The 17,720-nt window shown below is 37.4% G+C and overlaps 1 protein-coding gene across 3 annotated transcripts in view; it reads right to left on the reverse strand.

Annotated features, from left to right (window-relative positions):
* Positions 1-17,720, reverse strand: part of LPCAT1 (lysophosphatidylcholine acyltransferase 1) — a 72,715-nt gene that overhangs the window by 46,816 nt on the left and 8,179 nt on the right. For all 3 annotated transcript variants that reach the window (XM_075494166.1, XM_075494164.1, XM_075494167.1), the window contains exons 3-6: positions 17,058-17,272; positions 7,263-7,375; positions 5,644-5,704; positions 3,037-3,095 (exon numbers count right to left, since the gene is read on the reverse strand). In XM_075494166.1, coding sequence (XP_075350281.1) covers positions 3,037-3,095; positions 5,644-5,704; positions 7,263-7,375; positions 17,058-17,272 — 448 coding nt within the window. The remainder of the gene's footprint in view (positions 1-3,036; positions 3,096-5,643; positions 5,705-7,262; positions 7,376-17,057; positions 17,273-17,720) is intronic.

A 17,720-nucleotide genomic window follows, 5' to 3' on the forward strand; every position in this document is an offset into this window, starting at 1 on the left:
ACCTCTTATCAAATAGAACAGTTACCTGTGAAGACACTTGGACATAAAAATACCTTTTAAATGGCTCTGTGATATTTAAACAGGTATATAGCCTTTCATAATTACCTGACAGAAAATTCAAATGAAGGAAAAGAAAGCTGTATACACAAAGAAAATTAGTGTAAAAATGAAGTGCAAAAAGGATTGCTGTAGAACCTATGGATGGGGACATTAGAGCATTTCTTTTAATTAGAATATAGGTAATAGCTGTCTAGCATCCAATAGGCAAAATACTACCAAACTAGATAAAACAGAAGCAAATTTTGAATTTCAAGTCTGATCAATGTTTTAAGCCTTACAATTTCTTTCTGCTCACGCATCAAGAGGAGCAACATACTAACATTCTACTCCTAAAGAAACATCAACACAGGACCAGAAGCATCGTCTACTGCAAACAATCACAAGCTTGAAGAAGAAAGGTATGCAGGGGGCAACTCTGACTAGGAAAAGAGTTCTTCATGGCAACCAGAACTAGATTTATTTGCTAGAAGAGAACTAAATTTCCATCTTTTTTTGCCACAGGTTTCAGTCCACTGCAGAACAGTAGTATTTTACTTAGTTCTTGAATAGAGTACAAGGAAATAAACATGTAAGAGTGCATACACCTACTACATTCACCCCAGGCTCTGATCTTCAAAGGCCTCCCAAAACAGTCAGCTGCACTCAAGTTCAAGACTGTTCTCATCTGTACTGTGGAACTCAGAGCTCTGAAGGTAAAACAGAGCAAGAAGTTCAAGCTAAAAGCAGTGGGGTGACTGCACACAATGCATATCTGGAATTCACTGGCTAAGCAAAGATCTTAAGAAATTCCTTTCTAAACCTAAAATTATAATAATGCAGCAGTCAAACAAGGCAACAAAAAGGAAGCCAGAGACAATTAAAGTGTGCTAGAAGTGCTGTCTTAGTGTATGAAAAACGTTCTCTCCCTGCTCTGTTGTTCTTACTTGCTACCAACTCTTAACTGCATCCTAACCAAAATAAATCTCACCTTCATGTATCATATCATACTCCTCCTTCCTCTCCTCTAACATTGCTGCAACTCTTCTGCAGCCCCCAGCTAACCAAAAATTAAACAGTAATAGCAATTATTCTCCCCCATTAATGCTTAGTGGAAGTAGACCTTAGGAGGTTAAATGACTCAGTAAGGCACTGAAAACCTAAGTGTTTTACTTTTTCCTAATACTTTTAATTGCTCTAAAGTTCCATATACAGATTCAGGTCAACTGCAATGGATATCTATATAAATATTTACAGTTTCTTTTATGTCATTTTGCAATAATATAAAAAACATTATGAAAATTTTCAGTAAAATTTACATTGATTTACCTCAACGTAAAAAACTCATAATTTCTGTTAATAGAATATTAGGAATTTTTAATATTAGTTTACAAATATTGCATACTATGTACTATGGGGAATAAGGACATTTCAGTATGAAAACGGATTTTTGAAGATACTTGCAAATTAGCGTTTGATATCTTTATGTTGTTTGATATTGTTATAAATATGTTTACTATTAACCAAAAGTAACAAGGTATATTAAGTATGACATAAGGCACATGCATATTTGCAATTTAAACTGGCAGTGCAACAAAGGTTTAAAAATATTTTAGAAAAGAATCTTTCTTCTTCAAAATAAAACAATTATGCAATGAAAAGTCCCAGGCAACCTGCTACAATGCACTTAGTATTATGCGAGCATAACAGGCTGCTATACTTGTCACAGCATCTGCAAAGATAATTTTTGGGTTTGTTACTGCGAACTAATTGACTGCCATCACACCTTGTCTCAGTAAAGAGCAAGTGGTGGTCTATGTATATTAACATTGCTTAGGTTCTTTTATTTTTTAATCAAGTGTTATGTTTTATATCAACCGGTAAATTGACAGAAAGAAGAATGGATGGAAACACTTTAAAACATAAGCACTCAGGTACCAAGAGGAAATGAAATCCTTCCTTAGATGGAGGGGTTGTTAATGGGCTAGTGAAAGAGAGATGACATGAGACCTTCTGATGTGACATGCACTAGCAAAGAGGCAAGGTAGTCCTTGTTTTACTTCTAACACTCCTCCAATCCTCCCCTAAATAACTTCTATTTTAGGAGGGGACAGACTGGACCTGAAAATAACCCCAGAGGGCTCAAAAAGAAATTTCAAGTATAAAAGCTAGCAAAGTTCACTAGGAAGCATCTTCTAATTAACCAAGGAATGTAGACAGACAGGATTCTGGCTGCAGTAGGACAGGAAAGTATCTACATAAAGTAAACTGAATAATATTAAAAAAAAAATATCCCTCTTTTGTGCTTTCCTGTAGGCTTGATCTTGAAGCAGATCAAGTGACCTTTGTCTTCATACATTTGCCTATATCTTTACAAGCATTTGTAACAATTGTTTAATTTAGATATTGTAAATAAACACTATAATTTGCATGTATAATTTACATGACTGATTTATACTGAAGGACTACTCCAAATTAGCTAGTGTCTAGCATTCCTTAGCCAAGTGCACAGTGAATGTAAAACATGGACAACGAGACACCTTATAAAGGTGCCGAGGTCCCCAACACTTTATTCTATTATCATTTAGCCAGTTGCGTTAATTTGTGACTAACACCCCCACAGGCAGGAAGCATCTTCCAGCAATAAATGATATTAAGAGAACTCTCCAGCACGCACTGCAGTTAACAGGGAGCACATGGGAACACGGATCCTAGACAGAAATTGACATTTGTCTTGTCATTTGTACAGTACTTCTTGTAACAACCTGAATAACTTTCAGAGCACTGTTTTAAAGGAGTAACCTAATAAAAGCAGAAACATTTAAACTGTTTCAGTTAAGACTATTTATATTGCTAGAGGCTTAAGGAATACATACTTAGCCAATAAGCATTTATGAATGCCTTCCAAATTTCCAAACCTGATTATGTAACCTAAAAGATTAGAGAAGTGCCAATGTATTTAGAGGAAAATGCCCCATATTTACTGCAAGCTGAACTTACCAGTTTGTTTGGATAACGTAAAACCACTGGCTGTACAGGAACTCCAGGAATAAATGCTCCTAGAAGGCACATAAGACACATCATTACTTTATAGTGCATTTTGGTACAGAAGAAATTTATTGCAGTAAAGAAAAAAGTTATACAATTACTGGGCTGATATGAATAGGACTTAGTTGACAGTGAAAAAATAAGATCCAAAAGTAGCCTCAAACTAATCTAAAAAGCAAGCACTGAAGAATGACCATGTATACCCACCTTTACAGAAGATAAATAATTAAGAACGCTTGCTTGCATTCTCTAAATTATCCTCTACCACTTACATAAATTGTCACGTACACAAGTCAAAGCCCAGTACTAAATTCAGTGTGATAAATTATTTAAAAATATGAGTATGTGCACGATAGTTAAGTCAATATATTCCCTGTGGTCAACAGTATTTTTTAGTGAAGAATCTAAGCTTTCTTATGCAAAAGAAGCTTTCTATTTTTAGCTGAGCAACATCAATTTATAGGAAATTTATCCTCTCTGAAGTAACAATTAATTTAACTTCTTTTCTCCCACCTTAATTCCCCTCAGAAGGGATTATTTGTTTATTCTGTAGCTATGGAAAATCTAATAGTTAGAAAGTATTGAACTAGAGCTAGTGTACAGAAGTATCGCTTCACTTCATATGAAAATTATAGGTCTGATAAGTAAGTAGCACAAGATCTATAAATGTCATTTGCTAACCATTTTCTTGGTTTCTAGCACAAAGATCAGGTAAGCATAACTATCTTGCTCAAGATCTCTCTAAACATCTTTATGTCATGAAAACAATTAATAACAACAGTCTTCACTCAAACTATGTTTTTCATAGCAATTTACTAAGTTCTCCCTAATATTTCAATTAAAATTAAGAACTGAACAATGGAAGTAGACTGTATTCTTAGCATTACATTTGTTTTACAGAGTAATTGCACAGATGTAAAAGAATTAACTGTTAATGGAGTACAAACATCTTTAAATGAAAGTTGTCTGAATGGGATCCTGTAGAAATTTGGTTCTTGGCCCAGTGGTACTTCCTATTCAGTCTCCAAAAACAACAGCCTAAGCAACTCTGGAAAGAATCCAAAGATGACAAAAATCTGAGTGGCAGATGACAAGACCACCATTTAAACAAAACTAGACCAGCTTGCCCTATATGGCTAGTTTGCACGAACACAAAATCAAAAGACTGTGTAGTAAGAGCAAGGAGCATAGGCCACATGAGTAGAATGGGGAAAGGCATCCTGAAAGCAGTTACTTGAATAGGAGACCTAAGGTAATTTGATCTAAGTGAGGAATTTTCAGGCAAAGGACTTCTAGGCTGGATGGATACAGAAGCAGGTTCCAGTAGGAAAAGTGAGACAGTCAAGAGGCAGACAGCAGCATGTACTAGACCAGAGGAGAGGAAGATAGAGTGGGGATTTGAGGCAGAAAGTATATGGTGCCTGGAATGTCTATGGCACAGAGGGAGGGCAGGAAATCAGAGCTTTAATGAAGAACTCGGGCTGGTTTTCAAAGCATGGCCAGGATTCAGGTGGAGAGAGAGGGAGAGGGAGAGTAAAGAGCAAAAGAAGTGGATGTTCTCCTAACCACCACTCACTCATCTAAAAAGGTAAGAGCTGAGAGGGGAGGAAGAAAAGCTTTTTGAATGTTTGTTCAGGAGACAATACTGAGATTCCTTCAGGCAAATGAATCAGTGCAAGGAATCACAATGCTGACTCATTGCATGATATTCTAATAGCGATATGCAAGTTGTAAGCAACACAAAATATAAGACACACAGTAAGACCAGAACACAATGAGCTAGGCAAAAACCTAGGAAGAGTCAAAAAACACATTCACAACTGCATCGCTCACTGCAGACTCCTCATTCACCTTCTCCCTACCTACATCATAAAGGCAAGTTTAATGTAAACTTTGGTGGTTCACTGCAGTATTGGCATTTCTCCCTATTGTAACTGCAGTTTACAGCTGCAACACTGTTCAGTGTTATATCCTTTACTAATTTGATAAGCTAAAAGGGTGATACTAACTGAAAACTTAGAATGTGGATGTTAAATAAAAAAATATTGTAAAAAAACTGACAGCCTTTGTCACATTGCTATACTGGCAAGATTCTTGTGCCATCTTCACCAGAATGCAACTCAGAAGAGTTTGAGAGGAATCAACCACATACAACACAGCAACAAATGCTGCAGCAGCCTGAAATAGATACACTTATAAAGCTCAAGGTATCAGTGTGTATCTAAATGCTGCATGACAGACCCAAAATAGGAATTGGAGGGGGCAAGAAAAAAAAAAAAAAGACAACCACAAACAAAACCCCAGTAAGAAACATTAGTCCTCCAGCTCATATGCATCTCAGAAGCCAAGAAAAAATCTGAATTATCCAAAACATTTTGCTCAATAGTGGAACTACAATCCTTTTGTAGAATCAGAAAATTTCTGTTCCAATTCTACCCTACTGCAAGATTTTTAACTCAACTTCTGCAACAGAAAGCAAATTACAATGCAAGTGGTATTTCAGAAAATGAAGATACAAGAACATTCTGTAGAGAACAGAGAAATGAGCATCATACCTACCAGGCTTGAATGTAATTAGACAGGATCGGTTTGTGCAAGTGCCCTCTGGGAATATCATTATCTTGAAGTAAAAAAAAAGTTGACTTTTAAGAAATATTTCAATGTGGATTTATTTATAAACACATCTTTTCAAAGCTAATGTTAACTGATTACAGTAAAAAGGTTTTCAGGGAAAAACAGTTCAGTCAGAGTAAAAAAAATAGTGCTCAATAAAGAAATCAAGTTCTGTCTTAATAGTCAAAATATTTTTCTTTATTTGTGAATTTGCCTCTTTCTTGACCTCCGATAATAATTCTATTCAATTGGAACACTGACAGCGAGCAGAAACACTTGTGAGTACAAGAGAATTTTCATAAAAGGTTTTGGTGCTGGTAAAAATGTCATATTCTGTTTTGCACCAAAACAAAATTCCTGCTCCCAAGCTACCTGCTTACAGGCTAAGAAAAGGAAGACTTATTTTCTTTTTGCATTTATTACTTGGCATGTGCACAGATGTCAGAATGATAGAGGCTGAAAATATCTAAGCAGAATTCTAACAAGGCAAAAAATGCTTGAGTTGAACCGAATTCAGAGGAAGAGGTTAGATTGCAAAAAAAAAAAGTTTCTGACAGCAAAAAGCCAAGAACTGCTGAAATTTTTTTGAGTTACAGAACAAGACATTAAAAGGAAATAAATACATATCATAAGGGGACAGAGCAATGGACTAGAATTAACATTACTAGTTTTATTATCCACTCTGGTACTAGCTTGCTAGCTATTCTGAAAATTACTTCAGCTCTGCAACTCAGTTTCTTCATCTGTAAGTAAGAATATTTACTTTTTAAAGTGCTTTGAAATCTATTGATGAAAGTCGTGATGTGAAAGCTATACATATATGTATATCTATCTATATCTCACCTTTCTGTCACATTGTTTATAATGTTTCTGTAGTCCAGTATGCAGACATAACCACTGTAGTAGTAACAATGCCATGAAAGACATACTGTAACTTAATCTCAAAAATTCACAAAAAGAATGCTTCAAGTTTTCAAAATAATCACATGCTTCTAGAAAATTTAGACCTTAGGTAGTCATCCCTTCCTTCCCATTATTCTCTTCCAAGGCACATTATAAATAGTCATACTTCAGGTGCAGAAAAAACCCTGAGCCACTTATTTTAGCAATGTTTTCACCATATGGTCCAACAGAGGTGTACTCTGGTTATTGGAACATCTGAACTGCTCGGGCTGTCTTGGCCAGTATCACATCTCCAACAACGACAGTATGCCAAAATCTTGAGAAGGGCAAGAACACACAGTAATCCCTCAGGTATTCTACTGAGCACCTGATTATTCTTCTTCTTAGAGGACTTTATAAACCTGCTGTGGCCTGTCCATTTAGTATTACTTAATAGAGCTGTATTCCCATGTACTTACCCAGATTCTCCTTGAAACACACTGCAATGAAAAGCTATGTTTTTTACGAAGGTAAGAATCTTACTCTATATCTTCTAGAAAGAGTGGGGAAATCCCACCCCCTCCCAAACCATCTAAAGCATCCCACAAGGAAAAAAGTAAACTGCAGATCCAAAGCCTGGAAATGCCAAATACCATCTGTCACACAGTAGTAGTATACAGTACCTGTGGCCATTTACCATCAGACTGAGCACGTCTCTTTATCTCTTCAACAGTTTTCCTGCGAGAATCCTGGTCTGACCGAGATACAAATACCGGTCGGATGTATTTGATTAGAGCTGAGGAGGATGGAAAACAAAAAAAAGCAAAACAGCCTTTATTTCTCCTTCGTTTGAAAAAGGTTCCCCCCCAGTAGTCCTCTGGACAAAAATTTATAACTATTTTACTATATTACACTGCAAACTTAAATATTCATCTTATTGCCATTTTATTGCAATATTTTCATTAATCCCTGTGAGGAAAGTAATTTTCAGTTTTGGCATTTGGTACTTGTTCAATTTTTAATAGACCAATACACATACATCACAATTTAAAACATGATTGTACGTATTACGCATAGTTTTCTGCAACAAAGGAGCTGTGGCTGACTATAAGCCATTTCCTCCTACAACAAAAATCACAAAATCTATAGCCACCCCCAACCCAGCAAAGTAGCAGGAACCTCCTGAGTGCTGCCAAAAGACATCCTGTGGGTCAAACTGCCACTGTCTTTAGAACTTTTGTCACCTATGATAGCTCAGCTTTGCTGAAGGTACATCAAATATATTCCATACATGGATTATGTTATCTTTTCTGAGAAATCAGCATGATCAAAAGAAAAAGCATGCTTATTTTCTGAGCTGTCACCTGTTTGCCTGTTCCTCATAGTAGAATAATCAGATCTCAGGCACCCTCTTCCTGGCTCAGTGGGAAACCTCTTATACATAGCCAGACAAAAAACGAGAGTGAGCAAGAACCAGAAATCAATCCACAATATCCTCTCCATGCACACCTGTCACAAGGACATCGAGGCCCACTCACAAAATAATAAGTAGCATATACAACACTTTTGCAGCGTCAAAAAGTACTGCAAGAGAAGCATCTTCAAATATACTACTTCATGCTTTTATTTAAGCAGGTTGTCTTCAAATACCTTTTTATCACTTTTATCTTTTATTTGAAGGTTCAAAAGCCACTAAATCATTAGCTATTCTATTTGCCTAAAATACAAATATAAAACACAGTTTTCACATTTCCAACTACCACGAGATGAGTTTGCTGACGCTAGTTGTATAATCTTCTTTTGTCAAGGATAGACTTGCTGCATTAATGGATCAGCCAGTGCTTAAAATGTGAAGAAAAAAACAGCATAAGGAATTACAGTCCTGTACTCAGCAAAAGCTGCTGATTCTGGTGTTACCCCACCACCAGTTTAGTCAGCTCTCACTGAAATCCTTATATGGTTCTGTGAAAGTAATCCGTCACACCTTACAGCAAGTTCCCAAACCTTCAGCCAGCCTCTGAAATCCTGCTTTTATCCCACAAGTTGCCGAAGCTTAGGAGACAGTATATCAGAGAAAAGTTACTATACTCCTACACTTTTTCCTACATGCCTGCTCATAGACAGAATCCACAGAACAATGCTTGCTATGGGAGCAAAGATCATCATGGGCCAGCTGGGGTCACTGCTGTGGGAAGGTAAAAAAGTCCCCAAACACCCCTCCACACCCAAAACAAATCAGAAAACAATCACACACAAAAAACCCAGAAAAAACACACAGAACAAGCAATAAAACATGCAAAGGAAACTATACTTGGTTTCATAACTCTGTTCATTTTGTTTCTTAGTGATGCTAGTCCTGAGTTTCCCCTACTGCTACAAATTACTGTTCTGTAGCAAAAACTACATTATCAAGTAAAAGAAAGCAAAAAAGACTCAAACATCCTCAGCCTTCACCCTGAAGTTTCTTTTACATTAGGCCCAAATGATGGAATTCAGGTTACTTCAGGCCAAGGAATGAATAAGATAATTCCAGAGCTCTGAGGCTCTTATCTGAGCCATCACTATTTCAACCCATCACATCAAATCTTAGCCTAATGGAGAGACAGGGTGATCATATTAAGTCCTACTTCCTTAGGGATCAGATTAAAAAGCTGACAGAATTCTTGTTTTAAGATTAAACAGCAACTTAAGATCCTGTAAGACACCAACTACCAGGCCTTTAGTGGCTAAGTTAAACAATTTAAGTGAAATTGAAACTCTCAGTCATCAGTAAGAAGCTCAAAGTACATACCAAGGGATCACTAGCTCTGTACTTGCCTTTCCTCATATACTTTTTTCATAACACTTTTGAAAACAGAGCACAAGGCTACACAGACCTTTACCCTCACCACATATTTTCCTATTCAGTAAATAGACAGGAATCTGAAAATTCAAAAGCTGTGCCAAGTCAATCTGTGCAAGAAATAGTCAGGAGCAGGGCCAAAGGTCTGTAAAGAGAAGCTGAGAAACATACCAAATAGGTGGACAAGATGAGACTGCAGTCAGAAGTCAAGTCAAAACACAGGGAAGCCCAGAGACAGTAATGTAAGGTAGTATATATGAGGCAAGGAATAGGCAGGACTAGGGCAAAGTCAGGGCAGGAGCAAAAAGCAGCATGCATGAAAATGCTTCAGAAAGCTGGCATACTGAGCAATAAAGGAAACAAGCAGAACTGTGCAATATGCTTAATAAACAGAATGTAATCTTAACCTTCTCTGCTCATCAGTTTAACTGTCCAAGACCGATGGTAACCAGAGGTAGTGAAAACGACAGCTCAAGTATTCAAGAGATGCTGAAAGAGGTGCTTACCTGTCTCCTCTCACTCCATTAAAACCACCTTTAAGTTATAAATTCTAGTGGGCAATGGTAGACAACCCCTCAATTCACAAAATTGACCCTGCCAGTGTCATTATTCCAGCTTTTTCTCTAGTAGTGTCATTCCTACTTGACATAGTCACTCTCATCCCCAATCTCAGCTCATCACAAGTGGTCCTGAAGACAGGTGACACATGCTGTACTCCACTGTCTTAGGCAGGTGCCTGCAGTTTAAACGGTACTGCCAGTAATTCAGCAAAACCTCTGCCTTGCAGGGTAGCCAGAATGCCACAGATATGCTAACCAATGAAAAGCTGCTCTAGCATGAAACAGCTTTTTTTAAGAGAGCCTGCAAAAAACTCAGTATTGCCTTAATTGCAGGGTGGCAGCTCCAACTGATTTCAGAACCATAACTCCCATGCAATCATTTAAAGCACCAGCTGATGGAAGCAAAAAAAGTTTCTCTCTGGTGACCTGAACACATACAACTGGTGTCAATGAACTTCTCAGGATAACAGGAAAAAAATAAGGTATTTAATCTCTCTATTTTCAGGCACATGTGGGTGAGAAAACCTTGTTTCAAATCAAGACATGAAATGCTATTTAACATACAATAGAAGAAAGTATTGTAACAAAACATTTAAACTGTGCTTGACAGTTACAACCATATAGTAGATAAAGCTATACTGGCAGCATCACCACTGGTCTACAAGGCATCAGAGAACATAAAAAGCAACAGAACAGCAGTGTGGCAGTAAATAGTGTTCTTCTAAAAATGTATCCATACACACATTTTTGAGCGGGCAGTTACATTTTCACCACTGTAGAAACAGTATCAGAGTGACAGATCTGCTGCAAGAGTAGAGAATGCTGAACCTGAGGCTTTCACTTGGCCTCTCCCCCAAACAGCACAAAACCTCATCACATACATTCCTCTCATACACTGAGATGGTAGTCTATAGAGCCACTACAAACTGGCTCTCTTTGCATTTAACATGGAGGTAGGCTGTGTAATACAGGTAGACTTGCACTGGGATATCCATTTACAGTATTTACTCCTTGATTTTTCCTACTATGGGAAAAAAATACAGACTTTTCTAACAGGAGTTGCCCTCCTGTGCATTCTGTATTTAGGGCTTACAAAAACATGTAGGTTAAAGGTTGAAAAACGCTATCTTGGACTTAGTTTTTAAGAGTTGCCTTACTCAAATGAATATGCTCACAAAGTTCTGAACTCACACCTTTCCTAATGAAGTAATACCTAATATGAAAACTGCTCTTTTCTGGACAGAAAAGAAGAAAAGAAATCTGCAAGGGGCTCAAAAGTCTTCTGAAGGTTATGGGGGAAAAAAACATTAAGGTTCCAGAATAAAATGGGTTTCCTGTGTATATGGACAAAGAGACCTTAAATAGGGAAGGAAAAAAAAAAAAAAAAAGAAAAAAATCAAACCCACACACAAGCACACGAATTTGTATCAATGCACAAAACTGAAGTCAATCAAAATTGGGATCTTTTCCACTTGGAGTTATATTGTTCTTAGGGAGATAGTGTTATTGTAGTCATGGTACTCTACATGAGATTTGTGAAGTTAGTGGAGTATCTTATCAGAGCAACAATCATACACAGAAATACATACTTTTTTGACCCAAGCCTGAACCAACCACTAAAGGTAAATACGTGTCGAGAACAACTCTGAGTTTGACTAAATGCTTAGTGGATGGCTAAGAGATACCAAGTATTCCTGGTACAGAGGCAGTGTTAATGGGAAAGTTCTTCTCCCTATTTCCAAAGAGAAAGGCAGGAAACATGCAGTCTGTAGGACAAGGGGAGGTCAGGAGTGGGAGGTAAATAATTAGTGTTCTCTTTAGCTTTAACAGAATTAAATTCTGTGGTATTTGGGTTGGTCTTTCAAAATGTCATCTTTTTCCTTTAAGGACTTCTTGAGGTACAAAGACCCTTTTCATATCACAAAGATTGCTGTTTGCTCTCACACCTGCAGGACCTGTCTGAGGGCATAGCTGTATATTTTAGCGTTCTGCTGCCAGTCTAAAAAGTATTTTATGAAGGCAGTTCATAAAATTACACTATATATGCAAACCTATATAGTGTAATTTGTAAATTCCGTACATGTTATTAACTAGGATGCTTAAAAAAGTGATGGTGGTTTAGGTATTCCAGCAGCAGTTCAAATGAGAAGTAACTGTTACTGAATTTATGGTGAAAAAGAGAATCCAAGACGCCCAGGATTCCAACCCAAACAATAAAGGCATACCTATAATACACAGGTGACAGTGCAACTATTTTAAGTCTCTCCAAGACAGCTCCTGGGAGGACTGAAATACTGCAGGACCATCTAGGTTCCCACAGCCTGAAGGAAACACTGAATTTTGAAACAAGTTTTTAAAGCAGAGGATGAAATGGATAAGCTTGGCAATAACTTCAAGATGCTCCTCAGAACTGGGGAGCTCATTTGTGTACTCAAGGCAGGCTACAATGCCAACATAGCATAGGATGTTGGCATTCAAGCTGGTGACCTTAACAGTGTTGTAAACTGCTGACTTACAGTGTATAAAGAGAAGAAATCTGTGATGCCTTCACCTTACAGCACGTTTTTCCAAAACGAGCTTAAGGACTGTTTTGATGAATCTCAGAAGTATTTAAATGCGAGATCCTCACTGAAAAACTATGGGTCTATCACGGTTCTCTTCCTTGTATACTTTGGAAGGTATGGGGTAGGGAGAAGCAATCGGGGTGGAAGACTGGAGGATTAGGTTGCATAACTTTTCACAGAGCTGATGTGTAAGTAATTTGGCATTTGTTAAGTTCCAAGATGAAAACATACCCAGCTACCACAGCATAAATATTTCCCACTGAATTACTTATTTCTTGTCTTTTAGTCATGATGCTCAAGAAAGGCCTATAAAGCACTTTCAAAAGATGAGCTTGAGCAAAAAACTCCTCAGTTTACTAGATGTGGAAAAAACCCCCACAAGGGAATTGATAGCTTTTACAGCATAGTATGATCCTCCTTTCTTCTATAACTATTCTGTATTCTGCCAAGTACAAATGACCTCCTTCCCCTTTATAAACTTAAGCTAACATATCTCCCCATTAATTTCACAGGTACCAACTTCGTCTCTTCTTCAGAGGGTGAGGTTACAAATGTTGAGAAATTTCTTAAAGTTTAAATTAACTTACAACCTTGAATTTATTTTTTAAAAGTTCAGACCACAGAAGATTTTTAAATCACAAAAGTTGTCCAAAATCCTTAAGAAATCATATTTACTGACAAATCCCTTTTCCTTCTTATTGAAGTATTTCTGCAGTAGCACTAATCACTTCAGCAATGAAAAATAACTTTTATCCAGGTTGCTTTACCAGCCAAAAATAAGGCAGTGAAATGTAACTATCCAGAATTTATGCAAAGAGCTTGCCCTGACTTGAAGTGGCATTCAGCAGACAAAATAGGAAAGTTTAAGTACCTGTGCTGATGAATAAATTGATCTAACTTCTTCAGCCAATGTAAGGTGCAACAGATTCATAGATGTCATCTTCCCTGGGCTGCACATTTTACACTAAAGTGCTCCAGCGAACTTCACATCTCCAATCTACCAAAACTCTGGAAAGCTACTGAGCAGAAAGACATGTCCTTCTTCAGCACCATGGTGATGTGCTCTACCTGTTATGGCATGCTCTACTTAACAGATATGGATTTTTTTAAGTGATCATTGAAACCTCATGTATATTTGGGCAAGTGGTTCCTCCACGGAGTTTGTTAACCTAGTGTGTGTGTGTGCCAAGTGGGTAATTTTCTTCACTACTGACCACTAAATGAAAATGTCGTAACTCTTCTGTCAGAGCAAAAGAACATTTTTTTTTAATTTGGTTTTTCTTTTCCTTGTTTCCTAAAAAGAAGAAAGTTGTCTGAAGGAGTCACAAGACTTAAGTCTGCTTCTGAAACTGGACTTCGTGGTCCAGGAGAGCTGCCTTCAAGTTAGAAAGCAATAAAACGCTCACAACAAACACGTGCAGAGTACTTCCAATCCCATAAAGAACAGGCTTTTACTCATCTGGACTTAAAAGTGGATCAAAAGCTTAATATTCCATGACTGGCACACTAAGGGCACAATAATACAGGCAGCTGCTCCAGAAACCTATTAAAATACTTTCAGAACTAATCTTGGTAACCAGTTAGCAATCAGATCTTTCTGTGCCTGCTAAAGCACCTGATCCCTCTGGTACACAATGTATAATGTCCTGATAAACACTATCATTACATCAAAAAGCCAATTTATTTATATCATATTTGGATATTCTTGGATATAGTTTGGGTTGGAAGGGACCTTTAAAGGTCATCTAGTCCAAACCCCATGAAGATGAAGTAGATGAAGATCCAGTCTTCACCCAAGAGTACCCAGATCTAGTCCTCACCCTTGGAAATTATCTTCAAATTTCCTCTGCTGTTTCATTTTTTACTTGCTGAAAAGTCTGCTCACAGAGTTAAATGAATGTACTTTATTCAAAACTTCCCAGAAGATTCTGAATGACAATTAACAAGACTCAATTAAGAGATAGCAAGGTTAGGATCATCAATGGCTAGCTCCAAAACTTCACTGGAGATGGTACGACAAGTTTGCAAGATTTACAAAACTGAAGAACATAAAACATAATTCTGACCTATCTGGGATAAATTCTAGATCAATGTCTAGAGTGTTGACAATTCACCACACAATCCAAGAAAAACATGCCCGCCTTTTCACAGATAGCATAAGAGAAATACCAGTTGTCCAATAACATGAAATACATTTGTGTGTGTGTATGCAGAGAAGTGTAAATAAAGCTTGTATTAAAATACTAGATCAAAGGAGGAGAGGACAGTCAGCAGCATCTGCTTCACAGAAAACTTCTTTCAAGCAGTAAAAGAAGAAGGAAAAAAAAAAATCACAACTTCTCTCCACTGGAAAGTTTTCACTAAATTTTAAGCCAAACTAATCATTACAGTGATTACTTACCTCTCTGTTAAGGTCCATTTACTTTAATAACAAACTGCTGTAATTAATGTTGCTCATACAAAAGTTTTCCTCTCAAAAAAAAGTTTTTGAACTCTGAATCCCAGTTATGACCTCTGCCATGCCTCATTTCCATGGTATTTTTCTGAACATAATGGACTACATAATTTTTGTGGCTGCATGACATAAAGCAAATGCAGCTACACAAGACAAAATACTCATTTACTTGACTGCACTGCACATTCCAGTAATATTCCATTAAATCACTACATGTAGTTTTCTGGGTTTTCTGTTTTTCTGTAACTGGATTTGCTCACACGTGAACAAAATCAAGTGAATAATTTTTAAAATTGATTGCAGTAAGTTTAGACTTTCAACTGAATCCTTTAAAAGTTACCTTAAAATTAAATTAGGTACCCAGGAAATAGTTTGAACTACTCGATATGCATTATTTGTGCTACATTCAGTGTAACTACAACCTCCATATCCCTACAGATTCTCCTCAGGCTTTCCCACTAGTCCTCACTGAATCTATTACGTGGGATAGTTAAGCAGCTATTACAGCATTCTGTCAAATGCCACTCTGCCATTTCATCACACTTCAGTAACACAACATGGCCTGGAGTTACCTCATCTAGTTTGGGTCCTCCAAACAGTCCAGCTGCAAGTAAAGGAGACCTCCACATGGACTATTTTATTTTGCTGAGCTAGCAATTATTAAACAGTCAATTGAGTCAGCTGAGAAGGAAGATAAATCTGCCCCTGCTTCTATGGCTGGACTGCTCCTAAAGCCCACGATGGCTTGGATACACCTATATTGTAGAGGGGTGTCAACATACCATCTCATAACAATATCTCCTTTCAGTATTGACCAAGGGAGTTCAATTTTTTTTTTTTTGTTTTCACACTATGCTCGTTTGTATACATTTGTTTTTAAAAACATATGTCTACACCCTTTTTGTTCAAAGCGTCTATTCATTATTCATTTCCACACAGATTTTTCACTGCCACAAACTTTTACTAAACTGTATTAGTCAGATACTCAATGAAAGAGAGATACAGGTACAGTACCGGCCTGAGCCTTACCTGATACAGAAGACACCTTTATACCAAGAGATTCCCTACATGAAGCTTCCAGATGTAACCACTCACCATTTGGGGCCATGTCTCAGCTTCTGGTTTTGAACATGTCCTTAAAGCCACATTGTCTAGTGAAATTTTAGAAAGATGTCACCACCAACAGCCTGGTTCCACTTAGTTGCAAAGGAACTCAAAGCTTTTGTTTAGACTTTTAAATTAAAGAGTGTCTACCCAAGATGAAAGTAAAATCTTTTGTCCTTTTCATACTACTGTTAAAATCTACACAATGAGACACAGGAAGGTTCTTTGAACTTTGCTGGTCCCTAGACACAACATGGTGGGTTTCTCTGAAATGCTTCCACACAGACTTTGGTTACAAGTCTACAAGCCTAAAAGCTTACGCGGTTTTTTGGCACAACTGCACCAAAAGTCACAGGTGTCTCTCAAGCCTTTGTGAGAATCTACACTGATAATTCCGAAGATAGTATTTAAACACTACTGACTTGGGCATCTGCATTTCTTACGACTAAATCTGAGTGCACAACAATCCGCTCTTGCTCATCTCTCACACCCTGCCTGAAACAAACTTATTGATGCATGAAGGACTAGCAGCACTCCCTCAACGCAGGGTACCATTCAGGACAGACAACATTCCTAAAACACATTTCTGGGATGGCACCCCAACTCACACCAAGAAAGAAGTTTTGGTGGACTTTCTCTATAGCCCCTAACCTGCTTTTCTATTTGTCAGGTCTTAAAATGTTGCAATTTCACTGCAAATTTAACCATGAGTTCTGTAGGATTGCTTTGACTTTGTACAATGATTCAGCTTTGGAGAAAGGGAAAAAACCAAATGCATCCCCCCCCGATTTTTTTCTATTGACATTCAAAGTATGCCAGTAAAAAAAAAAAAATCTCACCATATATTATAGCAAAATTTTCTTTGTATTTCAGGCCTTCTCATACACAACTAGTGACCTTCCTAAGAAATCATTTTCACTTGTTCTTGGAAAATTAAGTAGCTACCAACTTACTTCCCCAAACAGGAATATCTTTGCTTTCTGCTTTCATCACAATGGAGGCGAAGGTCATAGTTACTGGAATGGCATCAAAGTAGGAAGAATGGGGAGCCACAGTTAATATTGCTGCTTCTGCCGGCAATGCCCGTCTGCCTTTTACATTTATCCAGTGGAATCCACCAGCAAGCCACATCATTCTCATGATTGCTTTCAGCAAAATATCCACTATCCTGTAAAGAGTTGAGAAAACAGTTATGCTGCCACAGGAATATCTTAAAATAACGAAAAGAAAAACATTACATAAAAACTTTATAAGCACGACAAAAGCACAGATAGGATATGCTGCTTAAACAGAGCAGGAACACTGCATAGACCTTTTGTTTTCTCTTTCTCAGCAGATTTAAGACCACTTTCAAGGTAAGATGCCATTCAATTTCATTTCATGCCTGAATATTAATGCTTTTTAATCACAATAAAATTGGCATTTATCACTAAATTAATTTTGATTCGGCCTATGACTGTTGAGTTGCTTCTATGCAATGCCTAATAATGCTTTCTAGTAACACCAAAAAAGCTCTAGTAAACAGTCCTGAAAAATGCTATTAGGATATTGCTAGAATGCAACAACCCTGATTCTTGTGTTCAAGTTTACCCACACAAAACAGTGGAGAAGTGTAG

This window comes from Mycteria americana, chromosome 2, assembly GCF_035582795.1.
Source record: "Mycteria americana isolate JAX WOST 10 ecotype Jacksonville Zoo and Gardens chromosome 2, USCA_MyAme_1.0, whole genome shotgun sequence".
In the NCBI taxonomy this organism is placed as follows: Eukaryota; Metazoa; Chordata; class Aves; order Ciconiiformes; family Ciconiidae; genus Mycteria; species Mycteria americana.